The sequence below is a fragment of the Muntiacus reevesi genome, chromosome 3 (assembly GCF_963930625.1).
Source record: "Muntiacus reevesi chromosome 3, mMunRee1.1, whole genome shotgun sequence".
Classification (NCBI taxonomy): Eukaryota; Metazoa; Chordata; class Mammalia; order Artiodactyla; family Cervidae; genus Muntiacus; species Muntiacus reevesi.
The window spans coordinates 159,237,134-159,259,490 of record NC_089251.1 but is presented as its reverse complement, the minus strand read 5'-3'; the positions used below and the strand labels follow the sequence as shown (position 1 = coordinate 159,259,490).

The window sequence follows — 22,357 nt, the reverse complement described above, 5'->3', positions numbered from 1 at the left end:
TTCCCTTCTCCAGCGGACCTTCCTGACCCAGGAATTGAACTGGAGTCTCCTGCACTGCAGGCGGATTCTTTACCAGCTGAGCTACTAGGGAAGCCCTCTTATATTTTTGGTCAAGGGGAAAAAAGTCATACTGTAGAAGAATAGAACAAATTAGTTCCATCATCGGGTGATAGCAGCCCACAACCAAGTATACAATTACAGCGTACATCCGGGCTTTCCTCTCCTCCTCGTTTCTGTCTCTGCCTTTCAGATCATCTCCTTTCAGCGACCGTCGCCTTCTCACTGTGGACCCTGCTGGCCTCATGGGAAGTGCAAACCTGACGCTACAGCAGGTGACTTTTCCTGCGTCACTGGCGCCCAGCACTCCGGTTCTCATCAGCCCCCGCCCTGCCTGTCCCCACCCAGATGCCAGCCAGGGAGCACCCCACAGCTCCTGACAGAGCCAGGAGGACAGGACCCGGGAATTCTTGCAACATTTCTAACAGAAAACCTTTCGGAGTACAGAGATCGCTTTAGGCTTCACCATGTTCCTGGAGCACCTCGCATGAGGCCAAAAGCAGAGAAGTCTTCTAAAAATGCTTCGTGGGGTGGTGAGGCAGAGTCTGTGAACTCAAGGACTCATTCAGAGGTCAGACACGACTGACAGTTAGACCTTCAGCTGGAGAACATTCATACACAGCTTTTGGTTTTTGATCTTTTGATATAAAAGATGGCTATTAAAATTTAGGTACTAGACAATCTTGATAAAAGGTAAAATATGGGATGCGCGTTTTTTTTTTTTTAATGTCCTGTAACTTCTGTAACTTTAAGAATATCACAACTGCCTATGGATTACTAAGATGATAACTAAAAATCATTTGCTAATGAGGAACCCTTCATTTAAACGTTGACAGTTTCAGGAGACACAACTGAGCGAATGAACTGAATACTTATTTATGTCGGGTAACTGACAAAGTGCAGTGTCTCATCCTTCTTGGCTGAGAACAAGGTTTGAACCAGAGTCAGACCCAGAGGCCCTGCCTCCACCAACCTCCATCCTGTTCTCTCACTTGATCCCCAAAACTCTCTTTAGCCTCAGCGTTAAACCTCCCTCCCCTTAAAACTTCAAATACTATGATTAAATCAATCCATGCTTCTAGAAGCTTCCTGGCAGCCATGACAAAAAAAAGGAGAGAAACTTCGCTAGAGAATTAGTTCTCATTACCTGATAAAAGGATTCCTTGGAAACAATATTAAAATCCTATTTTCATTCACCATGTAGACTTTAGAGGGAAAAAGACTCATGCATGACAATTTTACATGATTTCATTCAAGGAAAGCAGATTTTTCAAAAGACTTTTAAAAACTTGAGACACTATTCTTAGACTTAACCCCAGGGCTATCCCTATCAGAGTAAGTAGTTCAGAATTTGCTTAAGCCCTTGACAAATGCTAACACTGTAATCCTAACTAGGATTGCTAAGACATAAAAGCTGAAATTCAAAAGTTTATTTCAAGTCAATTGTTTAAAACACTAAATATTTCGCCATGGAAACAGCAGCCTTAAAATTATGGGAATTCCTGGGGCAGAAGCCCAGGAAATCCTACTTGACCCCAAGCGTAGCTGCAACGGTGCTCACAGATGTCACGAGCAAACACCGGCTGGGTCGCTGGCCCCTGAGCGGGGCTGCTCCAGGCCGCACACTGGCTCCCCAGTCCTGCTGCCTCTGCTCCAAAACGGGGCTGCACAGACTCCTCCTCGCTGCTCAGAACCAAGTGTCAGGGCCCCTGCCCACCAACGTCCCAGAGACAGCACTGAGCCCGGACTCAGAGGTCCCCATTCCACATGTCCTTTGAGGAAGCTAGCCTCTCTGAGCCTCCGGGGTCCCAGGCAATGTGCTAATGAGCCTGGCGCTTCAGGATGCCCCGGGGTGGGGGCAGGAAGCTCCTCTGTGGATCATCAAACAGTGTCAGTTTCTAAGGAATCCTGTACTGATTTTTGAATAAGTGAATTACAAGTAAAAAGCGGAAGGATTACTGTTGGAGTTTACTCTATTTTTACTGATTTTTTTGTGGTCAATTTTCTTCTCTTACAATAAACTGGTTAGTATTAATAGCTGTTGATTTGAGGTTCACCTCTTCAGTTCACATGGGCAATCTAAGATTTCCTATCTCCTAAATCTTCCAGTGTATGGTATGGCTTTCCCTATATATCTCATTCAGGATTGACAAATCCCTTCTCAGCTTGCTTTGCTCCCTTTTCCAATGAATATTTCCTCTTCTTCCAGGCTAATTTTTCTTTAGGCTTCCCTGGTGGCTCAGACGGTAAAGAATCCGCCTGCAATGCAGGAGACCTGGGTTCGATCCCTGGGTCGGGAAGAACCCCTGGAGAAGGGAATGGCTGCCCACTCCAGTGTTCTTACCTGGAGAATTCCATGGACAGAGCAGCCTGGTGGGCTGCAGCCCCTGGGGTCACAGAGAGTGGGCTATGACCGAGGGACTAACACTCCCACTGCTTCACTCAGGGCTTTGCGGGAGGACTCAGGGCAGCCTGGCCACCAGAATGTGCTGTGGGAACAGTTTGCTTCTGCGCTCTTCTCTAAGCAGCCACTCACCACATGCGGCCACTGAGCACTGGGAATGCGGTGGTGTGACTGAGAAACTGAATTTTTAATTTCATTGATCTCTGATGAATTTAAATTACAGTAGCCACAGAGGGCAAGTGGCTACCCAATAATGTACAGATGCTGTTACTGGTTTCCACACTGGACTCGAATTTGACATTAGAGTTGAATTTGCACACGTGTGTGTGTATGTGTGTGTCTAACTGTCTGCAGCTTGCTGGCACTGCCTTTTCTTCGAGGCATCTTGACTGGCGGGATAGGCAGCCTTTCTCCTATGATTAAGGCTGAAGGGGAAGTACTGATCTTACTCTGGAGACTTCTACAGATCGGACACAGTCTCTACCTGGCTGGAGGATGACCGGGTTTGCTACTGAGAGGGTTCAGTCACTCTGCCTTGCCCCATATTAAAATAAATAAACAAACAGAGTAAACAAACCCTTCTGACCCCCACCTCCCTGACAGTTTATCATCCTACCTCCTTGTTCAATGATGCAAACCCCGCGGCAAGAGTTCTCCACGCCTGCTGCCTCCCGTCCCCCTGTTCTGCCCCGGCCCACCCCTGTCAGCCCCCAGTCCGGCCCCGCATGGAACAGCTCTCCCCCAGGCCCATGCGGGGCCCACGCTGCCCAGGCTCTCTGTCAGCCACTCGCTTTCTCCTTGAAAGGCTCCCTCCTCCCGGCCTCTGGCCACCGCCTGCCTGGCCTCCCGCCCCGTAGCCTCCGCAGGCGCAACTCCACTTCCCGTGATTCAGAGGCTGCAGGGCTCACTCCTCACTGGGACCCAGCACGTCCCTAGGAGAAGCTCGCCCACCGCACAGCTTCTCACGACCTGTCAGTCCCCGCAGCACCAGGACCAGCGCCGTCTACTCGGTCAGAGCATGCCTGACCTAACCTTAAAGATCAAAGAGATAATGAGCAAGCACATAGGTCAGACACCCTCAGACACGGAAAAATAAGTGGAAGAGCCAAAGCCACGCAGGTGTTCTAGAAGGCTCCTGTCGGCTGCCTGCATTCCTGGGAACCACGTGAGCATCGACCCTGTCTCTCCCAATCATGCACAGTTTTTGGGTCACGGTCCACAAAGCCCCCGCTCAGACAAAGAGGGGTTCTCAGAGAAGGGGGAGACGGGCTGAGGGGAGGGGTCTCGTCACAGCAGGCCTTCCTTTGTACCTGAGGCATCACAGGCATCCAGGCTGCCTTCCGCTGGCTCATGGCTCATCTGCTCCTGGGGGTCTGTCCTGCTCCTCAGGGTCAGCAAAGCGGGTCCTCTGCTCCCGCCCTTAAGTGTGAAGGGGAGGCAGCTGGCTGGAGAGAACGAGAGGAGACGGTATTAATGTCGACGACCAGCGAGGCCTGGGACTTCCCAGGTGTGCAGTGGTGAACAGCCTGCCTGCCGGTGCAGGAGACGCCAGAGACGCGGGTTCCGTCCCTGGGTGGGGAAGAGCCCCTGCGGGAGGGCGTGGCAGCTGCTCCAGTATTCTTGCCTGGAAAAGTCCATGGACAGAGGGGCCTGTGGCTACGGTCCAGGGGGTCGCAAAGAGTCAACCGCAGCTGAGGGACTGAGCAGGCAGGCGCATGCACACTCACACACGTGAAACACACCACCACACCCGGAAAGCCTCCAGCCACAGGCAGATGACTGTCTCTGTGCCCACTCCCTGACAAAGGTCTGTCTCAGCTGCAGGATTTGGCCTCGCAATCACTTCATCTATCAGGTGCCTGGGGAAGGGGGGACAGGAGAGGTGCCCTGTACCTTTCACTCTCTGGTGGCTCAGACAGTAAAGAATCGCCTGCAACGCAGGAGATGTGGGTTCAGTCCCTCGGTTGGGAAGATCCCCTGGAGAAGGGCATGGCTATCCATTCCAGCATTCTTGCCCGGAGAATTCTATGGACAGAGGAGCCTGATGGACTACAGTCCATGGAGTCACAAAGAGTCGGACAAGGCTGAGTGACTAACACTTTCACTTTCCCTTCACCCTTTGCCCACCTCTAACTACTGGGTCCCAATGGCATCCTCTATTAAGAACCTGCTGGCTTTCAAAAATACTAAAGTAGCTTGGGGGAGTTGGCAACTTCAGCTTTTCTGCTGTTGAAGGTAACTTGTTACAGTAAATACGATTTTTAATAATAAAGGTTTGGCCTTTTCTTGAAAATAAATTAGAAGAGGTAGATTCATCTCTCACTTGCGATCCAAATGGCTTTCTAGAGAGGTAGGGATGGGACAGAGGTCCAGTTACCCAGTGGGAGCTGCCCACAGCCCTGGCATTTCCACAGGCCAGAGCGGAGCCGGTGACCGCCGTCATAGTTAATGAGGCTGGAAAGCACTTTTCTAGAAGCAAGCCTCAGGGGCCCAGGGCTGCGGGAAAACCACGAAGGAGCTGGACCACTGGGCAGCAGGGCAGAAGCCCTGGGCGCTGCGTGCTGGGAAAGAGCAAGGGCCGAGGAGAGGAGCAACGGCGGCTGAAGACAAAGAGGCGTCGGAACGAACAAGCCCGGAAGCACTCAGAACCCCGGTCCTCTTCAGCGGTCAGCCCGGCCCTCTCCACGCCACTCACAGCGGGAGGGGAGCTGGGCAGAGCTAGGGCTTCAGGTGTTAAGAGTGTGGGAGCGTAGCGTTTGTGGGTCTCTGGCTTGCTATTCTTATCTTTCACATATAAATAACTAACAAGAAAGCCAAGGTCACAGATGTCTGAAGTGAAAAATCATATAACACTCGACTGTAAGGAATTTCTAAGTCCCACGGACAGATTCTAGAATGTTTTACTGGTGAAAGGAGGACTTCTGATATGTAATAGACATTTATACATATGAATTATTTTAAGGCAGCTTCACGAAGGCATAACTGACACCTAAACTGCCCATATTTAAACACAGCACTTGGATAAATCGGGATAGATGTACGCACCCGTGAAACCACCAGCATAACATTTTGAGTAATTAGAGCTGTGTGGAAATGAAAACACAGACTGGAGCAAATGCTGGAGTCGAACGACTAGTGTCCTAGTCTGAGCGTCAGTAATTCCCACACAGCACAGACACGTCACATCACACACCTCACACCAGAGTCACGCTGCGGGCTCGATGCAGGGTCGTGAGTACTGCCTACCTCATGGGACCCCCAACTGCCAAGAGCCCGCTGGGCGGGAGCATCATGATCTACCTGGCAGGGTGGGGCTGGGCGAGGGGCCTCCCCAGCGCTGACTCTCCCGACCCCTCCAGTCTCCAGGCCTGTGTGGTGTAACAGATCACGGGTGCGTGCGTGCTAAGTCACTTCAGTCGTGTTCGACTCTCTGCGACCCCATGGGCTGTAGCCCACCAGGCTCCTCTGTCCATGAGATCCTCCAGACAAGAATCCTGGAGTGGGTTGCCATGCCCTCCTTCAGGGGGATCTTCCCAACCCAGGAATTGAACCCACATCTCCTGAGTCTCCTACACTGCAAGCAGATTCTTTACCAAGAATCCTGGATTGGGTTGCCATGCCCTCCTTCAGGGGGATCTTCCTGACCCACGTCTCTTATGCCTCTTGTATTGGTAAGCAGCACCTGGGAAGCCCATAATAGATCACATATGTTTCTTTAAAATTTCAGGACATTCTAATGATATCTGTGTCTAAGAGACCAGAGCCAGAGTTTCTTTCTAAAATAAGAGGAACAGACAGGGACTAAGACCCAGCCATGAAGGCTGTGGGTGCAGGGCGTCACAGGTCAGCAGGAGGTGCCCTTCTCCTGGAAAGCTGAGACGGGAGGTGGGGGGGGTGGGGGCGGGCGGCACCTCCCTGCCCTGACCGGGCCTCTCCCTGCCTGCAACCGGGACAGCCTCCAGGACTGCGCTCTAGGCACAGACAAGCTGCTTGTCAGACCCGGGGAAACAGAGGGGACCTTTGGAGCCCTTGAGAGCAATCCACTGATTCGCATGTTCAGGAGTCTGCTGTGGCCATCCGGATCCAGCCCAGGGCCGGGGGCTGCAGAGAGTTACTGTTCCGCACCGAAGCGACGGGCACCCAAGAAGGTGTGTGTGTGGAACACAGAGGGTGCTGCGCTAGGCTCCAGTGACGGCCCAGCCCAGCAGGCAGGTCAGCAGAGCACCCAGGGGCGACTGCTCTGCCCCGCAAAGCTCGGACGAGCAGAGACTGGGAGCCCTGGGGCCACACCAGCAGGGTGAGCTGCCCTTGGCAGGAGCCCAGGCCCACACGTGGGCTGTGGGCACGGGGCGGGGGTGGGGACGGGCTCGAAGCGGCAGAGGCTGGTGGCCCTGAGCACAGGGGGCAGCAGAGAGACTGAGAGGGTGTGAAAGGGCACCAGAGTACTCAAACCTGGAGAGGCTGAGGGACACGCAGACGGCAAACATTTCTGAGATAAGCAGCCCCATTTTCATACAGATGAAAACCAGCATTTAAAGTTTTTTCACATAAGATGAAAAACATTAGTCCTAGACAACATGCTGCACACAGACGGGATAATCAGCCAGCAGAAGCCGCATGTGCGTCGACAAAGATCGTCTAAATTTAAGCCAATCTCGAATTTAGGCATTTCCCTCCAAATAAACCATTCAGCGGATTCCAGGAAGGCTGTGTTTTGGAGCCACCGAAAAGACCGTTTTCCTGAAGGAGAAGAGGCCTGCAGAGGGGTGACAGATTGCAAGAGGAGAAGGCGGCGGAGACGTGACAAGAAGGGACACACACAGGCACGCATTCACACATGCACACACATGCACACACATGCACACACACGTAAACACACTAAGCCTCTTTCAGAGACAGAGGGCTTGGCCGTATGGAAGGCCAGCCAGATGGGTCAGGGCCCAGGAAAGGAGACAGGATAAAGCTGCCTGACAGAAAGCAGGGATGGTCCAAGGGCTCTAAGACAGTGGGGCTTCCTCCCAGGGCAGCCGCTCTCTGCATTTTGAAACTGTGGGAGTCTACGGCCATACCACCCTGAACGTGCCCGATCTCGTCTGAAACTGTGGGAATCCAGTCTGAGTTCCCAGCACCTGTGTCCTCCTCTCTGGACTCACTCAGCTTACTCTTGCAAATTGCTTCCTACCCAGCCTTATCCTGGAGAAGGGCATGGCAACCCACTCCAGTAGTCTTGCCTGGAGAATCCCATGGACAGGGGAACCTGGCGGGCTACAGTCCATGGGGTCGCAAAGTCGGACACAACTGAGTGACTAGCACAACAGCCTTATCCTCTTCCACCAGGGCACTCAGGTTTCTCTTCCTTCTCTACACCATTCCTGGGGGTTGATGAAATGCAGGCTCCTTGACCATGGCAGGCCACCCGCGGAAGAGCAGAGTCCTAGCAGGAAGACCACGGAGCGTGCTCTCGTCCAGGTGCCCAGGGGCCAGGCCTGCACTCTGCACCCACCAACAGCCAGGGAGTCCTTCCGACAACGGGGCACCGAGGCCAGGGTGGTAAATTTCCACCACTGTAAAGTGCACAGTTTATTTACAATCGATTCGGTTTATGAAATTCACAGCACGGCTGCTTTACAAAAGCAGATCCTCTGTTTTCCTTGATCTTCTGGATGAGCTCAGGCACCCGGCAGGGCAAGGCAAGAGAGGGGGTGTTTCAGGATGGAACACGAGCTGCGGGCACCCTGAGAGGCAGGTCCCGGTGTGCACGACCTGGTACCCAGTGAGGACCATGGAGGCAGCACTGTCACTGGCCGTCAACGTTTCAGAGGGCCAGGCCTGAGGAGGCAGTTTCAGGAGCACTCAGGGCAGGGCTTGGAGGTGAGGTGGGAGGCATTCTGAGGAGAGCGGACACTCGGAGATGCAAAGCAGAGGGGGCAGGATGGGGCCTGCGTGGAGAACATGCTGGAAGAGATCTGCCTTAGGCTGATGGAGCCTGGAGCTCGGCTTTAATAAGGGAAGAAGCTGGTGATGACAGGGACTCGCATTTATGGACAAGCAGTCAGGTTGCAGAGCCTGGTCGCTGTGTGAGGGAACTAGATGAAGGAGGAAGATGCTATGCCTCAGGGAAGGAGGGAAGACAGGTCTCCGTGCATTTAGGAAAAGGAAGCGATGGGTGAAGACAGAAAGAATTCTGTCATGAAGAAAACTAACAGAGAGGAGGCACTCAAGGTGGTTTTGAACATCTGAGCAAGATGAAATACCTGGGAACGCAAATGTTTTCTTTTTAATGGCTATTCCTGACTGGAAATTTTTTTAAATCTCGGTGCATACACACAGAAACTTTTACGATTTTACCATAAAACTTTACCATTTTTACCTTTTTAAGGTGTTTGGTTCTGTGGCATTAAGTACACTCACCTTGCTATACAGACACGACCACAGTCTGTCTCCAAAAGTCTTTCCATCTTCCTCAACTGAAGCTCTGGGCCCACTGAGAGCCGCCTCCCTGGTCTTTCCGCTCCAAGCCCTGGAAACCACCATTCTACTTTCCACCTCCGTCGGTCTGACTACTCCAGGAGCTGTAAGTGGAATCGTGCAGTATCTGTCCTTTTGCAACCTGAGTTTATCTCACTTAACATACAGCCCAAGCTTCATCTATGTTGTTGTATGTGTCAGAATTCTCTGCCTCTCTAAGGTGAAGAACATTGCACTCAGTGGATATAGCCACATTCTTTCACCCATTCATCCCTTGATGGACACTTAGGTTGCGTCTACCTTTTGGCAACTGTGAACAATGCTACCATAAATAGGCATGTGCAACCACCTCTTTGAACTCTGCCTTCACGTCTCTTGGGTATACTCCAGAAGTGAAATTGTTGGATCATATAATGATCCTATGTTTCATTTTTTGAAGAGTCATCACACTATTTTCCACTGCTGCTGGATAATTTTCACATTCCCATCCACACTGCATAAGGGCCCAATATTTCTATATCCTCAGCAGCTCTTGGTCTTTTCTTATTTTCCCTTTTATATATAAAAAAATAACAGTCACCTTGAGGGATGTGAAGTGGTGTCTCACTGTGGTCTTGACTTGTGTTCCTCTAATGCTTCCTAATGCTAAGCATCTTTTCACGTGCTTACTGAACATTCGTGTGCCTTCCTCAGGGAAATGTTTATTCAAGTCTTTTGTCCGTTTTTTAATCAGATTGATTTTTGCTGTTGTTGAGTTGCAGGAGTACTTTACACAGTCTGTATAGCAATCCATCATCAGATACATGATTTGTAAACATTCTGTCCCATTCTGTGGGCTGCCTTTTTACTCTGTTTATTGTGCCCAAAATTAAAATTAAAACTTTCAAATTTTGATGAAGTCCAATTATCCCTTTTTCATTGTCATCTATGCTTTTTGTATCATATCCAGGCAATTTTATTGTAAATACAAGATCATAAAGTTTTCTCTTTATTTTCTCCTAAGAGTTTTATAGTTTTAACTTATATGGTTAGGCCTTTGGTAAATTTTGAGTTAATTTTTTGAAAATGTAAAATATAGCAGAAATTTTCTTGTCATCCTTGCACATAAGCCATGCTATTCTTCCCTAAGTTTCAATTTTAGTACACATTCTGCCAAACCAAGCACTGAAACAAAATCCTTGGAAGAAATGCATTAACATAAGTATATGAAAATAAGACTGTTTATGATACACTTACAGTAATAAACGCTCTCACTGTCTAACTTGAGGATTCCACGTGTTTATCCTGGCTCCACCAGATGCTTTAACTGTCACTATTTAAGCCTGGCTTTGCCTCCGGCACTCGCAGTGAAGCGTTTCCTTACGGTTATGACCCTGACTCGCACACATTCTATAATTATTCTCCAGGCTTATGCCAATGTCTTTCCCACTCTCATGACAAACCAACAGGGACACAGCAAGATTTTTAGGTCCTCTTACCAATTTTCCATAATTTACAGATGGAAGCTGGGATGAAGACGTATTTCAAGGAAATTAGATATTGATTTAAACAAGGGGGTTCGTGTGAAAGCCTTACATTGAGAGTCCAGACCCACAGACACTTTCCCCCATCCCTAGAAGAAGCAAAGGATTTATTCTTGGGACAGACGGAGGCAGAGAGTCTGCAGTCAGACAGGCTGACTGGGGAGAGGACCGAGAAGGCTGCACAGAGAGGAGGGCAGAGCCGAGGCTCCCGACCGGCTGGAGCACAGGGAGAATCGGCATTTCTGCATGGAAGGCGCCCCGCCACCGCCCCAGCTGCCTGTTCCTATGCGGCTGCTGGAATGCGCGCGTCCAAGCGCCTGCACCTGCGCCCACCCTGCCCTGACAGGAGACAGGAGGGCGCTTCCCCAGAACGGACTGCGCCGAAGACAAGGCCTGCGGCCACCGACACGCGAGGTCGCCCCACGCAGTCACTCGACAGCGAGCTCACCAGGCCACGACCTCTGACACCCCTCCCACGTACCGGAGCTGCCAATTTGCTTTCCAGGCATCATCCTTAAGGAGGAAAGGATGGTGAAGGATAATGTAATAGTCAAGGAAAGTCTCCAACATGGAAGACTGAGGCTAAAATCACGAGCAGTTAAAAGAACCTTGGAAAGAGACCACGAGAAGGAAAAAAAAGTTCTTAACACTGTAATATTCTCAGAGAGAGAAGAAAATATATTATATACATGGTAAAAGGAATGTTATAAAATGAACAACTGGAGAACAGCAAAGAGTTCTTGGAAAAATAGAATATTAGAAAGTGTAAAAATCAGTGGAGAATTTCAGGGAAAAAATTGAAAAACTCTCGAAAGTGGAACAAAAATACAAAAATAGCAAGAGAAGAGAAAAGATTAAAAAATAAGGATTAAGTCAACACAGAAAAATAAAAACAACAGAAGAAAGAAATAATAAGGAAAATAACCCAGGACTGAAGCATGTACATCTCTGCTATTGTTGTTCAGTTGCTCAGCTGGGTCCAACTCTGTGTGACCCCATGGACTGCAGCCCACCAGCCTCCTCTGTCCATGGGATTCTCCAGGCAAGAACACTGGAGCGGGTTTCCATTTCCTTCTCCAGTAAGTCTCTGGACTGTCTGACGTATCACATGCCTGGGACAAGAGAAAGAGTCCAAAAAATCCTCCCCAGAGTTCCAGACTCCATCCATGGTCTACAGTGAATTAAAAAGCAATCCTATTGCTTTTTTGGATGGAGTCTGGAAGCACTTACAATGTAAGTGTGTAAGTGGCATTACAGTATGGACAAGAAATAAGGGTGACATGGTTAAGTCTGTCATCAGCGGAGATCCAGAACAGCGTCCAAGAGCTCCCAGGGAAGGAGAGGCCGCAGACAAGGGGAAGGGAGGAAGAACGGTGTTCTCTTTCTCAAGAACTGCACTGGACACTAGAAGAAGGTGGAGCAAAGTGTCCAGAGCTCAGACGAAAAAGGGCTTCCAACCTGGAATTCTGCATCCATTGGAAATTCGGAGGGAGGTAGAAAGAATCTTCAGACACACACAGTCTCAAACTGTTTACTCCCAGGTACCCTTTGTCAGAAAGGTACTAGATGATGCGTTCTAGCACAGTGAGGGCGCAAACCAACAAGAAGAGAAGCACCAGATAGAGGGGGCTCCCAGGCACGGCCCCGGCTGCTGATGGAGGCAGCTCCTAGGACCGCAGTGTGCACCAGATGTGGCCCTTCCAGCGAGCCGGAGCGGAAGGTGCTGGGAGAGCGCTCCAAGGGAACAGACCACGGAGCTGGTGAGCGCTCTAAACACGTTTGGAGTAAATTTGGAAACTGGCTTGTTAGCTGTGACAAATCTGTTAGCGCATTTGGGGAAAATATTCAAACTAAGATATAGCTAAAAAATAAAGCACACAAAAAACAAGGTTAATTCAAAGCACAGGGAAAATAAGTTACACAAGATCAAAATATGGAGTTCTATGTAGCTCAGATATGAGGAATATTTACATGGACCAAATAATGCAAATGCCATCGCCTTAACCAACAATTGAGATCACAACACACTGAGCTCACAAGAGTATATGGTGGAAGTGAGTGGCCTCAGGAGAGGCAGTCCTTGGTTCCATCACTGAATTTCAGCAGGTGACCTGATGTGACTGGTAAGAGGTAGGGAGTTGTGATACAACTCTAGGATGAATGAATGCAAGTCCAGTCTCCAGAAATGGACGACCACACCAACCAATCCCCTGCCCTGGCCTGGCCACTTACGCACTGCTGTTCTCAGTCCCAAGGTCTAAGGAGGCCACTGGCTCTGTTCATGCAGGGTCTTGAAGTTGGCAAAGAGCAATCACAGGGGGAGCACGTACTGTTTCCTGGGACTACAGTTCTTCCTCAACTTACAACGGGGCTTTCCCCATAAGCCCATCATCAGTGGACAACACTATTAAGTCTAAAATACACCTAGTCTACTGAACACCACAGCTTAGCCTAGCCGGCTTTAAACATGCTCAGAACACATACGTTAGCCTACAATTGGGCGTAATCATCTAACACAGAGCCTATTTTATGATGTGTTGACTAGTTCATGAAATTTATTTAATACAGTACTGAAAGTGAAAAACAGAACAGTTGGAAGTGTATTGGCCTTTTAGCCTTGTGATCTCGGGACTAACTGGGAGCTATAGCTCACTGCCACTGCCTGGCATCAGGGGAGGGGAGCAAACCACACGTCCCTTGCCTGGAAAAGATCAAGATTCAAAATTCGGAGAACCGTTTCTACTGGACACGTATCACTTCCACACGATTGTAAAGCTGAAAATCGAAAGCCAAACCATGATAAATGGGGGACAATATGTAGTCGTGGGCTTCTGGGGTGGCTCAGATGATAAAGAATCCGCTTGCAATGCGGGAGACCTGGGTTCAATCCCTTGGTTGGGAAGGTCCCCTGGAGGAGGGCATGGCAACCCACTCCAGTACTCTTGCCTGGAGAATCCCATGGACAGAGGAGCTTGGTGGGCTACAGCCCACAGGCTCACAAAGAGTCGGACACGACTCAGCAACTAAGCACAACATCTGTAGTCTGAGAAATTAAGAATGTCATACAAACCAGCCATTAGACATTTTTTAATGCAGAAGACTAAAAGAATTATATGGAGAGAGAGACTGACTCATTATAAAGAACTTTTTATTGAGCTATTCAAAAACAAAATGTGTTGCCTTGCACTGCTGGGACTAGAACTGGGGCCCTGTTGGGCAGGACAGGAGGACAAGGAAACAAGGGCTTTCTCGCCCTGGCTGAGACCGACCTCTAGTATGAAGGGCTGATGACTTCATGCTTTCCATCACTTCCTCTGAACCTTGAGCTAGGAAAGTACGCTTCAAAAATATTTAAGTGTTTGGTAAGAAACGATGTCATCCCCAATCCAATTCATGACTTCTTAACTTGAAAACACTGTGTTACTTTTTAATTGCTTCAAGGTAAATGACACTTTGGGGTGTGAATTCAGACCCAAGAGAATTTTCCAGGAGGGATGTTGAATGTGAACCTCTCAACTCTGGGGAGGCTTTTCTGTCACCCTTATTTCCTGTCCATACTGGAATGCCACTTACATCGTAAGTGGTTCCAGACTCCATCCATGATCTACAGCGAATTAAAAAGCACTAGAATCCGGATGTTTTTTCTGGTAAACAGTTTCTTTGTGGTAAACAGTTTCTTTGTAGTAAACAGAAAGGAAGGACATCCACTGCCCTCCCTACCACACTCAGTCATTGAGGAGCAGGAGCTCTGGACCTTCACATCCGGTGGGCACACCAGCCCCATCTGTAAACTCACTGGCCCACAAATATCACCCATCTTACACATTTTTGCACTTCTTTTAATTCACTTACTGTAATGTTAAATAACATAAAGTGAGTACAGTCTAGACAAAAAGATACTGATATACAAATTAAGAGAAGCTGAGGCTCTAATGAAACTGTTAAAAATTTCCTCTGAGGACTGTGGATTGCAATCTTGTCACATTGAGCAACTGATTGTTGGCACTGAAATTACAGTTCTCAGGGCATCACACTCTTCTCTAAACCTAGGGATTCCAAGGTGATTTCTTATGTGGGTGTTAGAGCACAAATTTATAAATTTAATCAAATATATTTCCCTCCAATTGTTTGAGTGATAAAGAATCAATTACAGGGTTATATCAGATAATTCTACTAGATTAACCTCATCTTGAGGTTGGATGAACTTTATGGAAATCTATTTCCATATATGCCCCGTACTGTGATAAAAGCAAATATGATGGATTTCCTGCTACATTTACCATTATCTGTGAAAAACGGAAGGTGGATTCCTTTGACCTAATTCTGCACAAGTGGTTTATAACAATGACACAAGTGTTAAAGCGTTCATTTTTATTCATATTCATGACAGAACACCACCAGGTAAGGCAAGACTCTTGCAAAGTCTGGTATATAACAAAGTTCAGGGCCTTTCCTCCTGCTGAGCATGCTGATAAATCAGTTAACATTATGTCACACATTTGCAGGTGAAACAACAAAGCCCATTGATCTTATGAACCCTTTCATAAAAGTTGTTCCAAAATAAATAAATCTATGTTTTGCACCCAGAAGCTTAGTTTGGACAGTCTTTTTGCTTGAATTAATATATAATAACTCCTCTTGATTTGATATAAACAAAACATGAACTCAGGCACCTCACCTTCTGCTTTAGACAACGAGGTGAATGATCAGGCCCTCACCCCCCTCTCTCTGGTTACGTACAGTCCAGCCGAGGAGATAGACACACAGCTGTGACCCCAAAGCGGACCTGGCCAGAGGCAGTCACACCAGCGTGGCAGTTCAGAGTGCCCAGCGGGGGACGCAGTGGACCTCTCACCTGGACGGCAGTGACAAGTCTTGAGAGTCACTCCAGACACGTCTCAGTTTCTCCTTTGTCCACTTCTCCACCTGCGTTCTCTCTTCCTCACTTTCTCAGGAGGTGGGGGTGAGCGCTTTCTCTCTAGTATACAATGACGTCTGAGTCCTTCTGCTGACAATGTGAAATATCCGGTGAAAACAGTAAGCCTTCATGGTCCTCTTTCACACGAAATTTCACTTGCTCACACTCAGCAGAGGGGCGTGCTCACCAGGGCACAGGCAGGGAGCGGTGCAGCTGGAAATCCAGGCTACGTCTGTCACGCTCCCAAGTCCCCAGCGCGCCATGCGGATTCTGAGTCTCCCAGTGACCAAAACACATAGGGCTGCCCCGGTGGCTCAGATGGTAAAGAATCTGCCTGGAATGCAGGAGACCTGGGTTCGATCCCTGGGTCGGGAAGATCCCCTGGAGAAGGAAATGGCAACCTGCTCCAGTATTCTTGTCTGCAGAATTCCATGGACAGAGGAGCCTGGTGGGCTACAGTCCATGGGGTCACAAGAGTCACACATGACTGACCAGTAACACTTTCATTTTCAAGCCAATTCTGAAGATGTATGAACAAATGAGGAATAAAGTAAGAGTTTGATTTTTTTTTTAATTTTCCCTTGAAGGTCAGTCTGTGAACTTCATTCAAATAATAAAATTCCTCTGAGAGAAACTGAAAAAATAGAACTTTATTTCACTGAGAAATGCATGCCATTAATTATAGAAGCTATCAAGACTAATCAGGCTTTTGGTGTATGCTACAAGTTTAACGTTTGTAGCATGCAGTTCATCAAAATTAAAAGTCTGAAGATTAGTCAGCAATATACTCCATATAAAATGGCCTTAATCTGTGTGCATACATAGGGTCACGAGAGGAAGATTTAATGCTGGGAGACTTTGCCATATACACATTATGCAAAACTGGAGATTTTATTTAAATTCATAGCATGGTGATGATGGATTTGGAAAAGACGCTAGAAGTCTAATCTCCCTCTCTATAGGTTTTTCATCTATAAAATGAGGTTTTAAATTCTTTACTGTTCTTCTCAGGGCCATTTTGAAACCAAGAGTGTTACAGATGTGAAAATGTGGTAAGAACATCAGAAGAGCTGCGCAGATGCAGAATTAAGTTATTATTTTGCCATGATATCATCTGACAGAGCATCAGGCAGGCTGCTGGACGGGTAGGAAAAGACTACCTAAAATCGAGGCTTGTAACGTGTCTTTACTAACCGGAAATATTAACAGTAATTTGTATATATATATGTATATATATCTTCATGAGATCCATCTAGGCACTTAGCCTTTGACTACGCCAAGTGTAATTTCAAAGTTTCTTTTATCACGCCTACCAGGTCCTTGTAACTCCTCTAAGCTATACTTACAAGTGTAATTAATGGAAGTTTGTTCAAATTTCCACATTTACTGGGAAATGGCTCTAATCAAACGAGGTTTGTTTCTATTACCAATAACTGGGTAGAAGGAAATGCAGAGAGAAATCCACAGGGTGCAGTCAAGCAGGTTAAACGCTCGAAAGCTGGAGACGGCTGAGCATCCGTGGAGACGACTTCGGGTTCCAGGGTCGTCCTTCTCACTGCCGCAGAGGCAGGCTCCCTCTCCAGGGACGCAGAAGACCGAGACACTGCAGGTTGTTCATTTCAGGTCTTTTCCTGTTCCGAATCCACGAGAATCCACGAGACTTGTGCAGTCAGGCTCGAGGACCTGGTTACGGTGACTGCTAAAGGCTCGTGGCCGCTTCGTCACTCCCTCTTCCTAAAGATGCCCTTCACGGCTTTGTGATACTTACAGGGAAGGTCAGCCGTTTTTACTTATCTCTCCTTAGAGTCTGACTGAAGGCCTCCCCTGCCACCACCTTTTTGCCTCCAGGTTCTTCCTCTGTTGCTTCCCAAAAAGACATACTCTCTCTGCCACTATCGACCATCACCACGTGTCCAGCTGGACCTGCAGCTCCATGCCATCATCTACAAAATCTGACGTGGCAGCTTGCCCACCTGCCTGGTGAATGAGACGGCTGTGAGTGCAGGGGTTTGGAAGGCCCCTGTTCACCTGTACAAGCGACAGAAGTCGAGTGAAATCAGCGCCGCCTGTTCTTCAGAGGCTCACACCCACTGTTGAGAATATGGTCTTAGAAATAACAGCTCCATTTCTACTTGATTTAACAGACAAGCATATAATATACTGTGCTACTGTGCATGTGCAAGGCAGCGGGAGGAAGAACCAAGGAGTCACATGGTTTACAGGATAAACTTCCAGGGTTTCACAGAGCGAAGACAACCATCCCAGAAGAACGTACATGTCCTGCAGTGCTCCAGCTCTTGAAGGAAGCGAGGGAGGAAGAATACCGGAACTCCAGCAGTCCTGTATTCTCTGAAGCAATCAGATATATAAACTGAGAACATTCTACAGAAGTGGAAAACATTATCATGTTGAGAAAAATATAATGAGGAAACATCAAAAAAATTTGTTTTTCTCCTGGGGAAAAGAATTATCCTCAACAGTTAGATGAAAATCTTCAAAACTTTACCATAGTCAGTCTTATAAGTAAGCAAAATAAATGACTACCCAGATGATAAAATTCAAGTAATGTCAGCAAAAACCTGAAGAGATGACCACAGGGCTAAAAAAACTGAGGAGAAAGCTGGTGGGAGGAGGCATGCAAAAGCTCAGTGAGTGCAAGTCAGAAAGCTACTGGACTAGTCATCCTTGCTGGCTTGTTTGTAAGAGGCGGGGTGGGGGTGCCCGGTGGATCCCACCCAGCCTGAGAAGCAGCTTCTCTGGGCAGACCCATCCCTCCTGACATCAGGGCACAGAATCACACAGGACATCCCTTGCTGAGTTGAACACACAGCAAAGTATTTTAGAAGAACAGATGCCTACTCAAGAAAAACAAGCCGAAATTCCCCTCTGGGAAAAGCCCTCCACCTCATTTGTGACTCAACTGGAGATTACAGAGAAGCCCAAATGTGCTCCAAACCAACAAAACAGAAAGCAACCCCAAGGGCAGATGGGCAAGTCTATGGAGAAGAAAATGTGAGTGTGCCGTCGTGTCAACAGACAGTCCAAGGGAACGGATCCTTCTGCGGCCCCGGAGGGGAGCGCACGCTGAGGCATCTCTGCTGCCCTGCCAGCCACCCTGCCTCCGGGCCGGATCCGTGCTGTGGGCCCAGCGCGGGCAGGACACGGTTTCCCAGCTGTGATGACCGCACACTGGGCCCCCCCGGATGAGCTGAGGGCTGACTTCACACAGAAGCGCTGGCCGCAGGAGCTCCATGACTAATACAGAGGAGAGTTCTTGAGAACCGACACCCGTTTCCTCTTCAGAATCACACACCAACGTTGCAGCCAAATTTTACTTAACTTTGTGTCATGATTCTTGCTCAGGAGCTTACGTCAGAGGTCAGCATGTAGAGCTTGTCAGAGAAACCGAACTGCCCTCCGGTGAATCGGGAGGAACTCATGCCTGCTGAAGCCAAGGAGCCTTTCCAGGAGACCGGGGATTTTTACAAAGTTAATTCTAGGTGTCTCTTCCTCTTCCTTCCTTTCCCTGAAAAGAGTTCAGGGTCCGGGAAGGAATTACTGCAAGAAAGCCAGCCCCAAATTGTCAGATGGCCTGTGTCTCCTGGGCCGGCTCATTGGTTATTTTCCTAAGGCCACAGTGGTCTACTTAAGAATTGAAAATGTTTATGGAAATTTGGAGGGAACAGATAGGAGGAAGAGGGCCAGGAGATCAAAAACTATAAAAGAAATGAATAAATCATTTGCTTTCTTGTCCAATCACTTGATTCACTGCAAGGAAAAATCTTAGCCTGTTTGTTTATTTAATGAAACATAAGTTCAATAACCCAAGTTTCCAAAGAAAAATGAAGACATTTTATTTTGTCCAGCTGCTTTTCATCTTATGCTGCTGAAAAGACCAAAATTCAAAGCTGCTTTGTATGTTTGCAAAAATGAGATGAGGGGCGGGGGGGAGAAGCAAAAGGGATTTAAATTGTTTTCTTCTCAGACAACTGGGCCTTAGTCTTTAGCAGAAAACTAGGCAAAAATCCAACCATTCAAGGAATCCCACACACCCCCAACACACACACACACACTTTTCAGAAGATAAAGACAGTGAGATTTACGGCAGTTTGCAGGAACTCTGCTTGTGTGGGATTTCTTCCGAGGCCCTGCACCCAGAAGTAAAAGTTATCTACTGGCAGAATCTCTGAAAGCCCATCAGAGCAGCTGACACTTTTTTATGGAGTCTCAGAGTCAACACAGTTGCTCTCATTTTGCCCAGCTACTCTTCTAAGCGCCTACGGAGCAGCTTCTGGGTCACAGGAAGAAACTCATGGGTGCCAGCAGAGGAGGACACAAACGTCAACCAGCTCAGAGCTGGCTTCACCCCTCCTTTAGGAGTGACGTGGGTGCTGGCATCGACCCAGCACAAAGATTAGCTCTCCTGCTTCCACGCGGAGTTTGTCCGAAACAATACACGTTTTGAGAAATGTCTGAAGACAAAGAATCCATTTACAATTCCAACATGCCAGTTTTCACCATGCAAAAAAACTGCCTCCCCCCACCGAGATGCCAATATGATAATGACTACGAGAATACTGGAAGAGTTGGAACAGTAAAAAAAGAAAAAAGAACAAGGATATTGCAATGATAACATATTTACGCAAAATGCATTCTTAAGCCATCTAAAGTGTAGGTAAAATACATGAGCAGGCTTCGGGAGTTGGTGATGGACAGGGAAGCCTGGCGTGCTGTAGTCCATGGGGTCACAAAGAGTCGGACACAACTGAGCGACTAAACTGAACTGAAGATGCATGAACATGTAAAATACATAAAATGTAAAACACGTTGGAATAGGAACAGAGAACAGCCTGGGAGAGACTGTGCTACATCCAAAGACACTCACATCCCCAGTGAAGCTTAAACCACTTCCTGGGCCAAACAGCTCTGATCTTTAGGGCCCAAGTTGATCTCCACGTCCTTAGTTTTTGGGACTCTGCTTTCTGTGTTGACTGACTTATATTATGGCATAATTATAAACATTTTTCATAGAAGACGAACTGTCATTTGAATGACGTGAATTAAAGAGAGATCAGGGAAAATGTGTGTATTTAAAACTTTCTGGTGAAAATACAATTTCAGTGAAATTGAGTATCAGTTTTCTTCAGAAGCAAAACACTCAATATACAATAGAGTTTTTTAATCCTGATTTCATTTTTGAACTTATAGACAGAAAGAGATAAAGTAAAACATCAGAATATTTGGATAAATTACTTAAAGCAATTGTTTCAAACATGGAGAGTTGGAAACCTTTTTTTAAAAAAAAAGATTGCGTGAAGAGACACAAGTGAAAGTGGAAGTGTTAGTCGCTCAGTCATGTCTGACCACCCCCGGACTATAGCCTGCCAGGCTCCTTTGTCCAAGGAATTCTTCAGGCAAGAATAGTGGAGTGGATTGCCATTCCCTTCTCCAAGGGATCTTCCCGACCCAGGGATCAAATCCACGTCTCCTGCATTAAAGGCAGATTCTTTACCAGCTGAGCCACCAGGGAAGCCCAAGAATAAATAATCACCACTTGCTCCTACCGCTGGGCGGCAGTAACCCAATCCTCACCTAAGTGGGGTGCTCAGTGGGTAACCTTGGGGTCCAGCCACATGGATCCAAAGTTCGTGGGGGTCACTGTACTAATGGGATCAGTCTTAGTAAACCTCTGACTTAAGTAGGTTAAAACCATTAACTTGACGAGGTCTACAGGGGTGATAACTTCAGGGGTGAGCATTCTTTTTTTTTTTAAACTGCAAAGGGGAGAGCAAATATTGAAAGTGTTCATATTTGTTCTCAGATAACCATGCCTGCCGTGGATTATTAGGCAGGTTATTTTAAGGGCAAACCAGATGAGCTTCAGGCTTCTAGGTACCACCACAAGCTGGAGACAGTGAAGCAATTTCTGCTGTTTGTGATCGAATGACCTGAGCAGTCAAGCCGTGTTTTGAAGGCAGCTGGTAGACTTCCATTATATATATATAAGATAATACATATATATAAAAAATAATAAATATGCCACCTGTATATATTTTCTGAAAAAATTACTAGAAGTTGCACTCCAATTAAAAGACAAGGGAAAAAAAAAAAAACCAAGCCCACTCAAAACTCAAGGCTGCATTAAAAAAACAAAAGTAGGGGACCCTGAGGGCAAGCAAAGGTAAAGCTGAAGGAAAATCACTCCTCCCAGCATTTCCACACCCCTCCTCTGTTTCTACCGACATGTTCCACTTATTCTATACAGCTAAAGCCAAATGCCGCATTTGCTCTGCAGTCTTTCTCTACTTGAGGTCCCCTGGTCAAACACATCACTCCCTCTGATCCCAGGGGACTTTCTGCACTATCCTCTCTACAGCACGCACACAAAAATGTGAGCCAGCAGTTCAGGATTCAGGTACCCAGGCCAGCGACAGAATACCACCCCACACCAGAAGCTCTGGGGTCCCCCCCTTACACCCCACACCTCCAGGGGGAACCATCATCCTGTGGGTTCCGGAGACGTAATAGAGAACGTGACAGGCAAAGCCAGCCCCTGGGAGAGACAGGAGACAGGAGAGCAGTGCAGCGTCAACAGGCAGGCACGTGGTGAGTGCCGTGGAGGAGTCACATAGGGAAGGGGCTGTGGTGTCAGGAGAGGGGGCTGTGCCAAGTGGGCATTTGAGCAGAGACAGGAAGGGCCTGCAGAAGCGAACCTGGGGACTATCTGGGGAAGAGGCTTCAGGGCAGAAGCACCAAGCGCTGCAGGCCACGTGGTCGCAAAGAGCCAGACGCACCTGAGCGGCTGACAACAACATCAAGTACAGGTACAGAGTGCGCCTGTGTGGCTGGAGGCGAGCCAGCGAGGGGTGACTCCAGGGTTCTGCATTAGTTACTGGAAGAGCGGAAAAATGAACTGCTGCTATCAATAAGTACTAATTTTCTAAAGAGAAAACCTAGTAGTTACTTTAACACAGTAACAGCAAGCCA

At 47.8% G+C, this 22,357-nt stretch overlaps 1 protein-coding gene and 1 non-coding gene across 2 annotated transcripts in view; both read right to left on the bottom strand.

The window, feature by feature from the left end:
* Positions 1–22,357, bottom strand: part of PDE10A (phosphodiesterase 10A) — a 552,081-nt gene that overhangs the window by 299,143 nt on the left and 230,581 nt on the right. The window contains exon 2 of the mRNA XM_065931006.1: positions 3,772–3,906. Coding sequence (XP_065787078.1) covers positions 3,772–3,820 — 49 coding nt within the window. The 5' untranslated portion in view covers positions 3,821–3,906. The remainder of the gene's footprint in view (positions 1–3,771; positions 3,907–22,357) is intronic.
* On the bottom strand, positions 9,991–10,094 carry LOC136165753 (U6 spliceosomal RNA). Its single transcript, XR_010662735.1, has one exon. It is a non-coding gene; the product is annotated as a U6 spliceosomal RNA (small nuclear RNA).